This window comes from Alosa sapidissima, chromosome 16, assembly GCF_018492685.1.
Source record: "Alosa sapidissima isolate fAloSap1 chromosome 16, fAloSap1.pri, whole genome shotgun sequence".
NCBI lineage: Eukaryota > Metazoa > Chordata > Actinopteri > Clupeiformes > Clupeidae > Alosa > Alosa sapidissima.
The window spans coordinates 18,632,620-18,648,146 of NC_055972.1; the positions used below are offsets into that span (position 1 = coordinate 18,632,620).

The following is a 15,527-nucleotide window of genomic DNA, read 5'->3' on the forward strand; positions in this document are numbered from 1 at the left end:
TGCTGCAGGAGTGGGTCATGGACTGACCATAGACCTGTCCATGCATACCTTTTTTTGTTAGCATTTCAATTATTTACTTCAAACAACCACCCTTTTTAATTAAAAATGTCATGAATGAAGTAAACATTTTGAAGTATAAATATGTGATTGTTAATTTTTATCTTTATCTAATATGTGAATCTAATCTAATATCTAAATTGCTAAAGGTTTACTATACCATAAAGTTAAGCTTAGCCAATTTAATGTGCCTTGTCGGAGATAACACGTGGAACCATAACATTTGCAGAACTCCTTCCCCAGAGTCTCTTACCAGAACTGCGTGTGTTGTGTTTCAGTCGATGGTGGTTGGGGCCCATGGTCTCCGTGGGCAGTCTGCTCGGCGACCTGCGGCGGTGGCACCAGGGGCCGGACACGTGTCTGCAACAGCCCCCGACCCCAGTACGGAGGCAGGAGGTGCCAGGGCGAGCTCAAGGACAGCGAGGCCTGCAACAAACAAGACTGCCCCATCGGTAGGTCTTCATCATCATCAATATCAACATTCAACATCATCATTATCCTTTATGCAAGCTTCCCGTAGGTGCTGATCACACTGACACACTTTTTGTAAATTGATTGTGTACATATTGTTGCTATGATACGTTATGCATAGCTAAATAGCTAACTCCTTGACTTAGCTAAGATAGGTGACCAAGGAACGACTATTTTTAGCTTTCACCTTAGGATCACCTTATGTAGGATTCCTTACGTTAAGTCAGATCTCTTGGGTAACAAACTGATGGTTTGCGGTTGTGTTAAAGGACAGCAGAAGGGAGTGTGTTGAATTTGGCCATTAAGGTAAATAAATCTTGATAAACAAACAGCAAGTGTGGTGAAACACAGAGGGATGAGGCAGCTTAGGGGCATCAACATGTTTGAAGTGAGCAGACGGATCCAAGAGTTCTGGATTATTTACAACATCTGATAGAGTGTGGTTAAATAAATAAATGAAATAAATAAATGAATCAAATCTCTAATGTGTGTGTGTGTGTGTGTGTGTGTGTGTGTGTGTGTGTGTGTGTGTGTGTGTGTGTGTGTGTGTGTGTTTTAGATGGATGTCTCTCCAACCCATGCTTCGGTGGTGTGGATTGCAACAGCGCCCCCGATGGCTCTTGGGAGTGTGGCCCTTGCCCTGTTGGCTTCCGTGGCAATGGAACCTACTGTGAAGACCTCAATGAGGTATGAGATGGGCTGCACCCAGGTCAGTAAACCAAAGAGGAATGTTGGGAAGTGAAGTCTAATAATCCTTTTTTTCCCTCTGTAGTGTGACATGGTCGCTGATGTTTGCTTCAGCGTGGGTGGAAGCCAGCGTTGCATTAACACCAACCCAGGATTCCACTGCTTGCCCTGTCCACCCAGATACAAGGGTACTCAACCCTTTGGTATGGGAATAGAGGCCGCCAAGAATAACAAACAGGTCAGTGAGGAAAAGCTCATGATAAACAGCACACGCACAAATTCCTCACAGTAGCAGAAAGACTCTCCCTGTCTCCCTGCAGTTGCCAAATAAATTTTAAGCTCACTCTAAGCTCCAATTTATTTACACAACAGTTGCAAAGAGTCATGCCGCATAGACCCTGGAAGAAGCAGAGTCAAATGGGCTCTAGACGTCTAAATCTAGCAATAGAAATACATCTGTGGCCATGGTGGCTTATGGAAATTACTTTTTGACTTGGGAGGTTGAGCTGTATCGTGTCAACTGAAATTTATGGCAGAGGATTTCCTTAAAGGCATTTAATGTAATGCAGGGGACCCTTAACTGTGACTGTTTGCTGCTCTTCAATGTCCTGGGGCGTCGTGTGTGTGTGACGGGCTGTATATTTATGCCCGGTGAAATTAGCAGCTGCGGGTATTTAGTGTCTTTCATTCTTGCTGGTGCGTGTGTGAGACGGCGAGAGACGTGAGAGGCCAGTGGACACGTGCTTGTGGCACGCCTTGACCATGAATCATGCAGCGAGGCAGAGAGAGAGTTTGGTGGCCGCTAACGCCAAACATCTGTCTGTTGACTTCAGTCTGCCCTCCTCTCATCCCCTGTGTGTCTGTTAGTGATGGAATCTTTCAGAAGCGTTCAGATGCTGAATTTAACTGAGAAGACATGAGAGTTGATATTATGTGTGTTCTTAACCAGGAGTAAGCATATATCTGGACCTTGCACCAAATGTTTTGGAACTGCTCCGTATTTCAAGCTGAAAGTTTTCAAGTCTAGTTTCCTCTGATCCCCCTGTTGGTAGGGCTGTTGAAGTGTGCTTGAGTGGAGACGTCCAAATTGGCCTGGCATTTACTCCCATTTCCTCTCCAGTCTCTATTTCTTGATCCATTGACAACCAATTTCATCCGTTTTTCCTGGAAAGTTGACTCACCGCTTCCCTTCTCTCATACGTTGCATAATCAAGCAGGGACGGAAGGCTTCATCCCTGACCCACGGTCCCACAGCACTTTAATCCAGTGCCACAGCATGGTGATCCAAATTGATTGGGGACTGGCTGAGGGGGGGTGTTTGATTGTCTCATAGCTGGCATCGCTGTGCCCTGATCTCACTCTGCAGATGAAAGGCACGCTGGGTAACGGCTCGCTGGTGGGTTTTCAGAGGGTGAAATGGAAACACTCCGCGGAGAGAGGAGAACTGGGGTCCAACAACACTCGGCCGCTCTCGCAGCACTACAAGTATGCGCAGTTCACTGCGAGGGGGTCATGATGTAGACCTAAAGGGAGCTGTGTCCAGAAATGAGTGCGCAGAAGATGGAGGAGTGCCACTGATGTGGACACAGATAATGCTACTTGATGCCCTTGCGTCAGCGTGCAAACATTCCAAAATGTGGAGAAACAGAAAGTACAGAAACTATTACTAAGAGCTCGCTGTGTTTAGATCGATACCAGATCAAACCATAATAGTGCCAAGAAGATGGATCTGCATCTCATTGGAAAACTGAATAAATGTGTGTGTTAACCGCTTTATCTGCATTTTACTTTTGCAACAGAAAACACGGAAACCGTGACTTCTAGCCAATAATAGAGCAGAATGTCATAGTCCAAAGATGATGGGTCTGTATTTGATTGGAGGGGCACATACTGAAGACATGTCCTCCAGGAACAGTACATTTATTCACTTAGGGGCCGTTTATACGAGAACGATTGCGAAGGAAGACGACAGAATATTTTATCATAAGGGCCTTTCGTTTACAAGGCGACCCCGCAATCGGGGCTTGAAGACGCAAAAATCTAAAGACTCCTTCCAAAGTGTAGAGTTTTGAAGACGACCCGGGTTACGTCTCCGTCTAAACGGCTAAACCATCGAAACTGTCAAATTAGAATGTCTGCGCGTGACGTACCGGGGTTCTATCACTCCACCACCCAGCGGTCTGGAATGCATATCCAATCGAATATCACATACTCTTGCGTCTTCATATAAACAAAGATTTCCCCCTGAGAATGCTCGTCTAAACGCGAATAAAAAAATGAAGACGAGACGCCACTTCTGCGTCTTCTCTTTTCATCGTCACCGTATAAACGTACATATATATATGTAATATACATTAGTAACTGCATCAGCTGTGCTGTTCTTTTCCTTGGGCATCTGCTAAAGGTTCTCTATATGTTTGTTTGGTGTTCTCAGGTATGTGAGCCGGAAAACCCATGCAAAGACAGAACCCACAGCTGCCACAGGCACTCGGAGTGCATCTACCTCAGTCATTTCAGCAACCCTATGTACAAGTGCGAGTGCAAGATCGGCTTCGCCGGCGACGGTTTCATCTGCGGCGAAGACTCTGACCTGGATGGATGGCCCAATCAGAACCTTGTGTGCGGTGCCAACGCTACCTACCACTGCAAGAAGGTATGGACACCTCCCTCTTCCTTTTCACATGAAGTCCTAATGAATGCTTTGCCTGCAAACCTCTGGTACTCTTCAGTCTAGGTGCCAAAGGGGATCTTCTGAGGCTGGCTTTGTCTGAAGGCCCTGAACATGACTTAGTACAGTGAAATACTCAAATCTGATCAAAATGTGTTCAGACATGTCCTAACATTTCCCTGCCTATGACAGCATATCATAAATGATGTTTTGCCTACTGCTCAGACAGCTGATGTGATTATCATCTAACATTAATAACAGTGACAGCAAGTGAATGTCAAACGTGCATTATGCTACTATATCAACACAGATGACACTTGCACGGTCATGAAACAGCAGTTTTGTCATCATTTACACATGAACACATATCATCAATAGGTATCATGCCTAGGTATCAACATAAATAGGATGATTGACAGAAGGTTTTTCCATCTACACAGGACAACTGCCCCAACCTGCCCAACTCTGGACAGGAGGACTTTGACAAAGATGGGCAGGGAGACGCCTGTGACAAGGATGATGACAACGATGGAATCCTGGATGAGATAGTGAGGATGCTGTTTTCTTAAACACACACACACACACACACACACACACACACACACACACACACACACACACACACACACACACACACACACACACACACACACACATTGAGAGTGAGAGTGAGCAAGAAAGAGGGAGGGAGTTTCATTATATTGAAAATAAAAAGTCTTCCATACTTTCAAACATGACAGCATTACAACATGTCTCAATCCACCCTTTTCTTCTCTTTACCCACTCAGGACAACTGCCCCCTCCTGTACAACCCCAGGCAGTTTGACCATGACAAAGACGACGTTGGTGACCGCTGCGACAACTGCCCCTACGAACACAACCCGGCACAGATCGACACAGACCACAACGGGGAGGGCGATGCCTGTGCAGTGGACATCGATGGAGATGGTATTCAGCGTTGTTATTGTTGTTGTTGTTGTTGTTTTATTTATTATACAGTGTGTACTTTATGTCTATTATCAGACATGGTCAGAAAGATTTATTGAACCAGTAGCAAATTCTGTCATTCCACCACTGAGTATTTCCCTTCCCTGAGTGCCAAGTCATTCCATGTTTGCCAGTGTTGTTTGTCAGTGTGGCTTTCCCAGTTTATACTGATTGGACACTAAGTCAAAATGATAAAGGGCCAGCCTGACATGTTTACTGATGAGACTGAGCTGTATTTGATTACGTGGCGCAGATCAGCCATCCGTCTCTCTGCTAATGGTCGGCCTGACAGCCGAACTGCTCTGCCCCTCTCCTGGATTTATAGAGCTGTCTAGGGGAAGAAGTGTGGGCCTCTCTCGCAACAGGCATGGACATGCATCATCTCTCAGTGACCCCAATTCAGTTTCCGTCTCTGTTTTCCTCTCTTTCTCTGGTGCGGTGCTGCAGAGATCCTCAATGAGCATGACAACTGCCCGTACGTGTACAACACTGACCAGAAAGACACAGACATGGACGGCGTGGGAGACCAGTGTGACAACTGTCCCCTGCTGCACAACCCCGACCAGGTCAGAGACATTACTGGAATCCCATTGGTTGACCAGTGCCAGTAAAGATCATTGATTGAGTTGTCAATAACAACTATACAACAAGTAGATCCTTTTAAATGATTTACTGATGTCTGATTAGACAAGAGGCACAGTCCATGAGTAGAGACATTCTAACACAATCCCATTCAGACTCTTTAGTGCTAGTAATGACCTTTGACCTCAGGCCTACTGTCCAATCAATGCCATGGGGAGATCCTCTATCAACCTTTAGTTTGTAATAGATAATTATTTGTATGGTGCCCTACAATGTTTGAATGGAATTTTGGAACATATTTGGCTGATTTATGAATTCTTCATGTTTAGTTCTATTGCACTGGCTTTGAACACACTTAGTGGCAGATAGTTAACCAGAGTTTGTCTTTGTGGTACAGATTGATACAGATAATGATCTGGTTGGAGATTCGTGTGACAATAACCAGGACATTGATGAGGATGGTCATCAGAACAACCTGGACAACTGTCCCTATGTAGCCAACGCCAACCAGGCTGACCACGACAAGGATGGCAAAGGAGATGCCTGCGACTTCGATGACGACAACGACGGCATTCCTGATGAAAAGGACAACTGCAGGCTGGTACCCAACAAAGACCAGCTGGATTCTGATGGTAAAACACAAACACATACACAGTCCTCTCACACACACACACACACACACACACACACACACACACACACACACACACACACACACACACACTACCAGTCAGAGTAGTGTTAAACTGAGGACTAAAAAGTCACAGTCTCCTGATGTCATGAACATGAGCTCACAACTCGACAGCTGGTCCTTCCCCTGCACCACAAGCCTTTATTTCCTAGGGCCATATGCACGTGTGTGTGTGTCATGATTACTCCAGTTTTCACCAGGGTTACCTGAAGTTTTTGTGGTTGGGCCCGTAAATGGAAACAGGTTGCAACACCCCCCCCACACCACCATCACACACACAGACACACACACACACACACACCTACCTCCACCCATCTGCACCCCACAGACCAGATGCGCCTGTACTTTTCACTTTTCACACCTCATCACAAAGTGTTTATTTGATAGAATCAAGCCAGTACCCCTGCGCAATAACAAAGTGCACAGGGGAAACGCTACTTCTTCCTCTTTTGAGCAAACTCCACTACAGGCTGCCCTCTCTGAGCGGACGCCTGCTTTGTCTTGAAACCCCCCCCCCCCCCCCCCCCTCACTCTCTCCACATCGGCCATAGGTCTGTTTTTAATAGACCTCACATTCTGAGACTGTTACATGTATCAGAGGAAGTTGTCGCGCCATGAAAAGAGGGCTGAGATTACTTGTTGCACTTGGCCAGCACTGAGTATTAAACTTGGGTCGCTTAGTGGAATATTTTCGCTCAGTAGGTTAAATATGTCTCAAGAAAAAAAAGTTATCCTTGTGCTGCGCATGAGAAAAATCACTCTGTTCGAAGGAAAATAGAGAGGTATGGGAGCTAAAGTCATACAGGGCAGGCAAACAAATGAGACAAAAGAAATATTTAGGTGAATGGGAGGGGGATGCTTTGGGGTTTGTACTGTATTGTGGTTTTGACTTTTGTAAATGTGGAGACTTTATAACTTACTCTCACTTATTCCTCAAGTTTCCATATCATAGTTTAATCAATTCAATGCACCTGCTGTCAGATGGATAAAAGTGTCTGCTGAATACCAGTCAACTTTAACTTTAACTGTTTGACCTTGAATTTAAGACTAAAACTTAACTTTTACATTTTGACCTTGAATGTGAGATCTTGTGTGGAGTACAGTGATGCATAAATGGCACATGGGATCTATTGTGTCTGACCAGCAATGGTTTGTCCCCAAACAGGAGATGGAAGAGGTGACGCATGCAAAGATGACTTTGACAATGACAGCATCCCCGACATCTTCGACGCGTGTCCAGAGAACGACGGCATCAGCAGCACAGACTTCAGGAAGTTCCAGATGGTGCATCTGGATCCCAAAGGAACCACGCAAATTGACCCCAACTGGGTGGTGCGGCACCAAGGCAAAGAACTGGTGCAAACTGCCAATTCTGACCCTGGTATTGCTGTCGGTGAGTCCTCTCCACATTTGGTCTGGGGTGGTGGTGGTCCAGTTATTAAGGATCTGGGCTTCCAAGTGGAAATACCTGCAGGTTTGATCCAGAGCTCTGGATTAAACAATGTTGTGGTGTAGAAAACAATTGTACCTCCGCGCTACTGCGGGTCACATCTAGTGCATCGACGGGAGAGGACCGAATCCAGTAAGAGAGAGAAAGTTCACCGGAGCGACAAAGATGTGGAATTTAAGTATTTTTTATTATTTAAGGTGTCAACATAAGGACTAACGTTTCGACGTGTGCCACGTCTTCATCAGAGTCAAGTTGTGTTGTGGTGTAATTTGGGTTGCACATGGAAACTTCTCAGACTGGTGGAAAACAAATTGAATTCGATATTAAAAATCACATCTCCACCTTTCTCAGGCTTTGATGAGTTCAACGCGGTGGACTTCAGCGGCACGTTCTACGTCAACACTGACAGGGATGACGACTACGCAGGGTTCGTGTTTGGCTACCAGTCCAGCGGGCGCTTCTACGTGGTCATGTGGAAGCAGATCACACAGACTTACTGGGAGGACAAGCCCTCCAAGGCTTTCGGCATCTCAGGAGTCTCCCTCAAAGTGGTGAACTCCACCACAGGCACCGGCGAACACCTGAGAAACGCCCTGTGGCACACGGGAGACACAGCTGGACAGGTGAGAAGAATCATTAGATAACATAATGACATAATGTGTCAAGAGGTTACACAAGCTCAATTTTGAAAGTGTTTCAGTTTGACATATTTATGCTTCCTATGTTGATTATCTTAACATAAAAAGAGCATAAACATGATTTATTTGCATTAAGGGCGACTTCATTGCAAAGGTTGTGAATTCTATTTAACACAGCTAGCAGGTTCTGTGTGCTCAGACCTCTGCATTCTGCTTGCCTTAGGTGCGTACGCTATGGCACGACCCAAAGAACATTGGCTGGAAAGACTACACCGCCTACAGATGGCATCTCATCCACAGACCAAAGACTGGCTTCATCAGGTAGATCTCCATCAAACATCACTCATACTTGACCCCCCCCCCCAACTGAAATGAGTTTTTTGCTTTATTATGATTCTCCTTTTCCTTCCAGGGTGGTGGTTTATGAAGGCAAACAGATCATGGCTGACTCAGGACCTGTCTATGACAGGACATTTGCAGGCGGCCGGTTAGGTCTGTTTGTCTTCTCCCAAGAGCTGGTCTTCTTCTCCGATCTGAAATATGAGTGCCGAGGTGAGTTTTAGTTGTACATTTTCCATTGCACAATGCCATTCCAATGCTTCTCAGGGTTGAAGAAGACAGCGGGGGGAAATGATGGGATGATTGTAAATATGTAAACCTTCTCCCCATATTGCAGATAACCCAGACTTGCCCTCAGTGTTCTTCAGGTAAAAAACACAAAGGGTTTTGAATGTGTTCTGCTGAACCATAACCCAGCCATAACTCACGCTTGGTTTTTGTGTGTCACCATGCCTCATCACCACGTGGTCTGAATGATGTCTTTGTTTGGTGAAAACGCCACCCACGTCACTAACAATGTTGGGTGACAGTGTGAATGCCATAATGCGATCACTGCCTGCAGTCTGTCATGTCGAGCACAGTGCACAATGTCTTGCTGTCCGTGTATGGGTTTCCCTGTCCCAGTAAAGTGATTGGGCCAGATCATTAATTGGTGCTTTTTGTTCTCCTTCTGTTCCACAGATAACTGAATCAACATGGAAACTACAAAGGACAATCACCTTGTCACTATCCACCAACCAGGCTGAACTTCAATGTGTATCTTCAGAGTCTGTATCTATTGAGCATCGAGCATCATGATGAATCTCTACCTGAGAGCTTTTGGTGTGTGCTGTTGAACACCTAAGGCCTGTGACGTGAAGACAAATACCATCTGACATTAACATCATATTCAAAGAACCACTTTAGTGCATTGTATCACTATTTTGTACACATGCATAACAGTACGTATACCAGGCCTCTGCGTAAATGTTTGAGTTATTGTTTTATTTTTTTTAATACCATCTACTTTCTTTGCCAAGGATAGGAGAGCTCTGAGTATGATGCCATGATGATGCTATGTTGATGATGACGTTATGTTCGGTCAGAACGTTTTCCATCCAATGACACAGAGCTGCTTAAGTTTAGAATAGCAGCCATCAACTTACCAGACTTCAGGATTTAGCAAAAGCCAAATTGCAAAACTTGCACAATTTTGATATTTGTTTTGAATTGTGGCTATGGTATTTTTTGGCATCCTCAATGCATTTTTGCCAGTTGAGGTTCAGTTTTTTTCCACTTCAATTTGACTTAGTTCTTTAAAGGTCTTAATACATCCCTATATTTTAAGAGGGATCTTTTCATAGACTTTCGAGCGTTGTAGGTACCTTTTGGGGGAAAGATGTTTATATTTAGATTGTATTATAATTTCTTTTTGTAAATTATTTATGTGACTCCTGCCTTTGAATGGGGTTATGTCTTGTTTCTTGGTTTGCTTTTATTTTCCCTAGAGGTTGTAAATAATTATTTATTTGTTTACACTGACAAATTTCACTATTGTCGTGCAACAGAAAAATACAGACCTATTCCATTGTTTCTGCAAACACGAAGCCAAAGTTGTCAAGCATACATTGTTTATTGATGTGTCAAGCAAAATAAAAAGAAAATATAAGCAATATAAATAAGTTTCACCCAGAAATCAAATGCAGTTGGGCATTTCGGTTTATTTGTGTCAAGCGTAGAATCTGATATGTATTTTCTACAAGTTTTTTGTTGTGTTGTTTGTGTAATGATTAGCAAGCATATTGTTTTTGTGGTACTTTTGTATAATGCACAGATATAAAAGCCGTTTTTGAACTTGATTGTTAGATTCACCTTTCCCACCTAAATGTGTGTAAGAAAGTATGCAGTTGTCACATTTGAAAGTATTTTTTGTCATAAATAAATTTTTCATACACCATTTTCTCTGTCATGTTAGTCATTACAATGGAACCTGCTATTCTGAGAGAGCTTAAAGGAAAATTCTGGTATTTAGCACTTTGAGTCCCTTTTCTGGTTTGTTTTGGATGAACTAGAGTGGTGGACACCGACATTTTGACGATTGGTCCTGTCTCTACTTTCCTGACACGTTTTGAATCGCCTCTGACTAGTCAGAGTGGCTGCCTACAGGCATGCTCAAACATTTCCTAAAACAACCCTTAACGTTTGTTTTCAAAATTGTGCAACTCACCGAGTGGTTAGTGGTATTCGTTGATTATTAAAATCAAATATATCGGCGCAATGTATGATTTCCAGCCGTCTTATTTGCTATTGTGGAACTATTTTTGACACCTCACAACCGCATATAAACTTCCGCTCAATATTTGAGCCTGAAGCATAGACGGTAGCGCAGTAATTATCAACGTGCAATGAGTCTTCCAACAGAAATCAATGGTATTTTACAAAATGGCAAATAAAACACGACAGAAACTGTATTTCGCTACGCTACTTGTTTTGGAACATCAACGAACACCACTAACCACTCGGGGAGTTGCACAGTTTTGAAAACAAACGTTAAGGATTGTTTTAGGACATGTTTGAGCATGCCTGTAGGCAGCCACTCTGACTAGTCAAAGGCGATTCAAAACGAGTCAGAAAAGTCGAGACAGGACCAATCGTCAAAATTTCGGTGTCCACCACTTTAGTTAATCCAAAACAAACCAGAAAAGGGACTCAAAGTGCTAAATACCGGAATTTTCCTTTAACACCCCCACTTGACCCCAGTAATTGGTCCCAAGTTGATGCAGCTATCACCAATAGCTTATTGAACTGTGATTAGAAAATTGTTACACACAAATGCAAACACACTCATGTGCCTACATATCAAAGCACAAGCACACACAAACACACACACACACACATACGCGGAGACAAATTAGTGTCAGCTGTCACACTGATTAAAAACAACATTGCCATACACAAACCAAACGATGAGGAAGTGAACGTGGATTTGAGATGGCAAATCGTTTCCATCATGGGCCGCTGGTGATGGGATTCAGATGGCCTGTCTGGTCCTTCGCTTCGCATCAATGGGAGGAAAACAGATGAGTCATTCCTTCAGCCCCCTGCTGCATCCCCGTCCTCATTCAAAGAATAAAGCCCCTGTGACATGCTAGCAATCAAAAGACGCTAAAGTGCCACAGTAAATTGTGGGACAGCAGTGACATAAAAGCTTGGTGGTTTTGGGCACCATGGATGAACAGTTTGGCCTAAGTTCTTGTTATACTTCTTGTTACACCATGCTCACACCAATCTCCATCAGCTAATGCAAAAGCTGTGGAGCACAACGCTTAGGGTCAAAGGTCAAATGGTGCTTTTTTGAAGTTAATCTTATACCGTCCTGGTTAATGAACAAACAATCTAAATATATCTACCGTCATTAACAAAGCTAAATTTGTGGATGCTACATTCTCTAACTTCAAGAACTTTTCACACTGCACTACTTCCTGTACTAACCCCTGCACTTGAATGGATAGTTTTAATACACTGGTAAGTCATCTTGTATAGTAGTATCTATTATCTAGCATGAATGGAAATGCACTCTGAGCATTAAGAGGTTAAGGGCAAATCAGAAGCAGGCCCAAGAAGAGCAATGACAAGCAGGAATGGCAGGCATCTCCCCCACCCCAAGCCAGGAGGGTGGCACTCGGAATGAAACCACAGCAGACACCCACAGGGGACATGCAGAGGCTGCGGCCACCAGGGAGCCTGGGAGGCATTTGTGGGCTGAGGGCCGTCGCGTGCAAAGCAAGCTTCCAGTCATCTACCCCAACCAACCCCCAACCCCAACCAACCCCCCCCCACACACACACACACACACACACATTATCCCATGCATTCTATCTCTGGGGACGGAAACCACCAGGGCTGACATTTTAACGTTAACGACTCACAAGGAGCAGCAGGAGTCCTGTGGTAAGGAGCAGAGAGAGGAGGATGCTGAAGTGTGGGCTTTTGCAGTGGCCGCAGCAAGTGGTCACTCAGCGAAAGCTGCGGTATTGGGGGTCTCCCGTGTGGGGTATCTCCTCTCCACTCCGCTGGCTTCCTGCCCAGATCGCGTGCCAGGCCCCTGTAGACGGAGGCCTCGGCAGAAACGACACGGAGGCATCTGATGTGGACCAGTCGTCAGGCACTTTACACGTGGAGAGACTGTGTCAAACCAGATCCCCCTTAAAGAATATGAAATGTACATATGTTGGTGGTTAAGAGATATATACCTGAAGTCAACACAAGTTGAATTGTGGTTTGGGCCGTATTTTAACAGCTGGTCCTCATTTGGGGCTATTTACATACACACGCGAGCACTTGCAAGCACACACATCTGCACAGGCCTTTCAGCACGGAGAATTTTTTTTTTTTTTTTAAAGTCTGATATTTGTCAAAGAACCTTAGCAACCGTTTGTGCGGATAAGCCGCAATATCAAACAAAATCCGGAACAAAATGCCGGAAAGCAATTGAGGAGAAACGACAAGTCGCTCCACATTACTCATCTGAGGCAGTTGGAAGCGGTACGCAGGCTAGATAAAGATGATGTCAACATCACGCGGCATTGGAGAACTTGAGGGTTGGCCATGGACCCTGGGCCCGCACTCCTCTCTCCCAAACAGAGGGAGGACGAGACAGACAGACAGACAGGCTGCCGGCAGGGCTGGGGAGAGCTCTACTCGTGGGATGAGCCTCGACATCTTATCCAAACACCAGCTTGAAAGCATCTCGCCGCCTGGTGTGAGGTTCACCCAGCAGCCAGGGGAGTGTGAAATGCCTCCTCCTCGTCGCAAGCTGGGAGTCCCACCACTACCTCCCTCTCCATTGGTCCTCCACTCATCCTCTCCTCCGCTCTCATCTCCTTGCTCTGCTATGCTGGCCCATCTGTCTGTCTATTCTCCCTGTCTCGTTCCCCCTCATTCCTTCCTTCCGACTGCCTCTCTCCTCTCTTTGTTGAACTCATTCACTTAACCTCTTCCAACAGTTCTGAACGTGATTTGTCTTTAAGACATGTTGTTGAATCTGCGGAGGCTGTACTCCTGATGAATTTATATTACTGAAACCTCACTATCTTCGTTGATGTTTTCCAAGTGCTGTATCAACCAAAAGACTAAACTACAGTTAAATGTGCACACATAGGCGCCACCTCTATGGGTTGAGGGGTTTGAGCATAAGGAAAAGCAGACCAAAAAGCTTAATTTTTTCAAAGAAATGTAAAGAAAAAAAATGCATGTCAGTTGTATAGATCCTACAACACTTAATTAAACACATGCATTGAATTGTCTATATGTCATTAAGGCTTAAAGACAGCTGGGCAGCAGGGGTTCTCTCCTTCATTCAACCAATCAGATTTGAGATAACATCTGCACATACATTTTTCACCCAGAAAACATCTGGTATGTTTGCCGAGCATCATGCCAGGTACTTCATAATACTGTGCATATTGTTAAACTGGCTATAAGGTACCGTTTCTATCTTTTAACAGACTACCCCCTTTTGGCATTTGGCAAAATCGTCTGGATCTGAGGTGATGGTTGACTTTGACTGGAAAATATGATGCCAATGAATAAGATATTTGTTGTATGGAGTCCTCACATGAGTGTGTGTGGGTGTGTGTGTGTGCGTGTTTATTTTGCGTGTTCATATCAGGCAGTCAACCCCAAATCCCAATGTTGTTTTCAAATTCAGGATGTTATGTAGGCATGGTGACCTTTTCCAGTCCTTAGACTTGGCCTTTCTCTTTTCCTCTTGGAAAGCCTCTTCACAGGACCACCCTCTGCACTCCTGGGAAGGTACATAGAATAGGAATTAGATACACTTCAATTAAAAGGGTGTTCCTTGGGCTCATGCAAAGGCCACTGCACTATAGTCGTTGTTTTCACAAATGAAACAAATATAAAAAAAACAATGGTAGCCTGTCCTTTGTTCTTCCCTCTGGATGCATTGCCAATATGACACAGAAGCCAGCTGAAACTCTCTCTCTCTCACATACACACACACATACACAGACACACACTCTCTCTCTCTCTCTCTCTCTCTCTCTCTCTCTCACACACACACACACACACACACACACACACACACACAGAGACACTAAACACAGACACTAAACACTAATCCAGTATGCCTTTCCCATCTGCCAAGGGTTCTGGTTCTGATACTAGAATTCATGTCCCTTGACGTCGTCCCTGACACAGAATGCTTCCAGCTTGTTCCTCTCACACAAAAAGCTCCCGGTGCCAGATCCACTGGCCCGACTCCACCTGTCCCCCAGCTTCAGTCAGTCAGGGTTCCGCATCATGGCCGCTCATATTCTTAGCAACCTTTAATCACTGGAAGTGGAACCTTATTGATGGCGCGAGCGCAGGCCATTGGGCCGTTTCAGCTCAGAGCAGCAGTGGCAGCACGTTGGGTTTCCTGCCAGCGCTGGACTCATACTAAGCCACAGCACTGATCGGCAGCACCGCCACTAGCATCTAGGACTAGCGTGCTAAAGAGTCAACAGAATTGCCTTATAAACACTCAAATGTACTAGGACAAACCAGTTGAGAGAAACTGGGACACACAGATCTCTGTAATGGCAAGATCCCATCTCCTCCCACCACACCACACTGCGATTGCAGGAACACACAGATTCAGAAAGAGACAACAGGTTTTCTGCACAGGCATGACTCACACCATGATGGTGGACAGATACAGTAACATGAGAGGGGCTAAAATAACATCCACTCACGCTAACACTAGACACAAATAGAGGCACAATTACCTCATGCTACAACCACAATCGCAACACCAGTAACTCATGAAGCATAATTGTGTGATCTGTATTCACTTGAACACACAGAAGCAATCTTTTCAATCTTCTTTTTATGTATATCTTCTTACATCTTTTAAACTATGTTTGTCTTTTTTTTTTACTGTGAAGCACTTTGGAAGGAAATGTGCTATACAAATTC

The 15,527-nt window shown here is 44.6% G+C and overlaps 1 protein-coding gene across 2 annotated transcripts in view; it reads left to right on the forward strand.

The window, feature by feature from the left end:
- thbs2a (thrombospondin 2a) overlaps positions 1-10,506 on the forward strand; it is a 20,471-nt gene extending 9,965 nt beyond the window's left edge. Inside the window, exons 10-23 of one of the 2 annotated variants that reach the window (XM_042065906.1) lie at positions 336-509; positions 1,088-1,215; positions 1,301-1,453; positions 3,650-3,868; positions 4,324-4,431; positions 4,672-4,831; positions 5,318-5,436; positions 5,850-6,084; positions 7,309-7,536; positions 7,945-8,216; positions 8,455-8,552; positions 8,644-8,783; positions 8,908-8,938; positions 9,252-10,506. In XM_042065906.1, the coding sequence (XP_041921840.1) occupies positions 336-509; positions 1,088-1,215; positions 1,301-1,453; positions 3,650-3,868; positions 4,324-4,431; positions 4,672-4,831; positions 5,318-5,436; positions 5,850-6,084; positions 7,309-7,536; positions 7,945-8,216; positions 8,455-8,552; positions 8,644-8,783; positions 8,908-8,938; positions 9,252-9,255 (2,069 nt within the window). In that variant the 3' untranslated portion in view covers positions 9,256-10,506. The remainder of the gene's footprint in view (positions 1-335; positions 510-1,087; positions 1,216-1,300; positions 1,454-3,649; positions 3,869-4,323; positions 4,432-4,671; positions 4,832-5,317; positions 5,437-5,849; positions 6,085-7,308; positions 7,537-7,944; positions 8,217-8,454; positions 8,553-8,643; positions 8,784-8,907; positions 8,939-9,251) is intronic. The other variant, XM_042065907.1, reaches the window with a different exon arrangement.
- Positions 10,507-15,527: the final 5,021 nt, after the last annotated feature.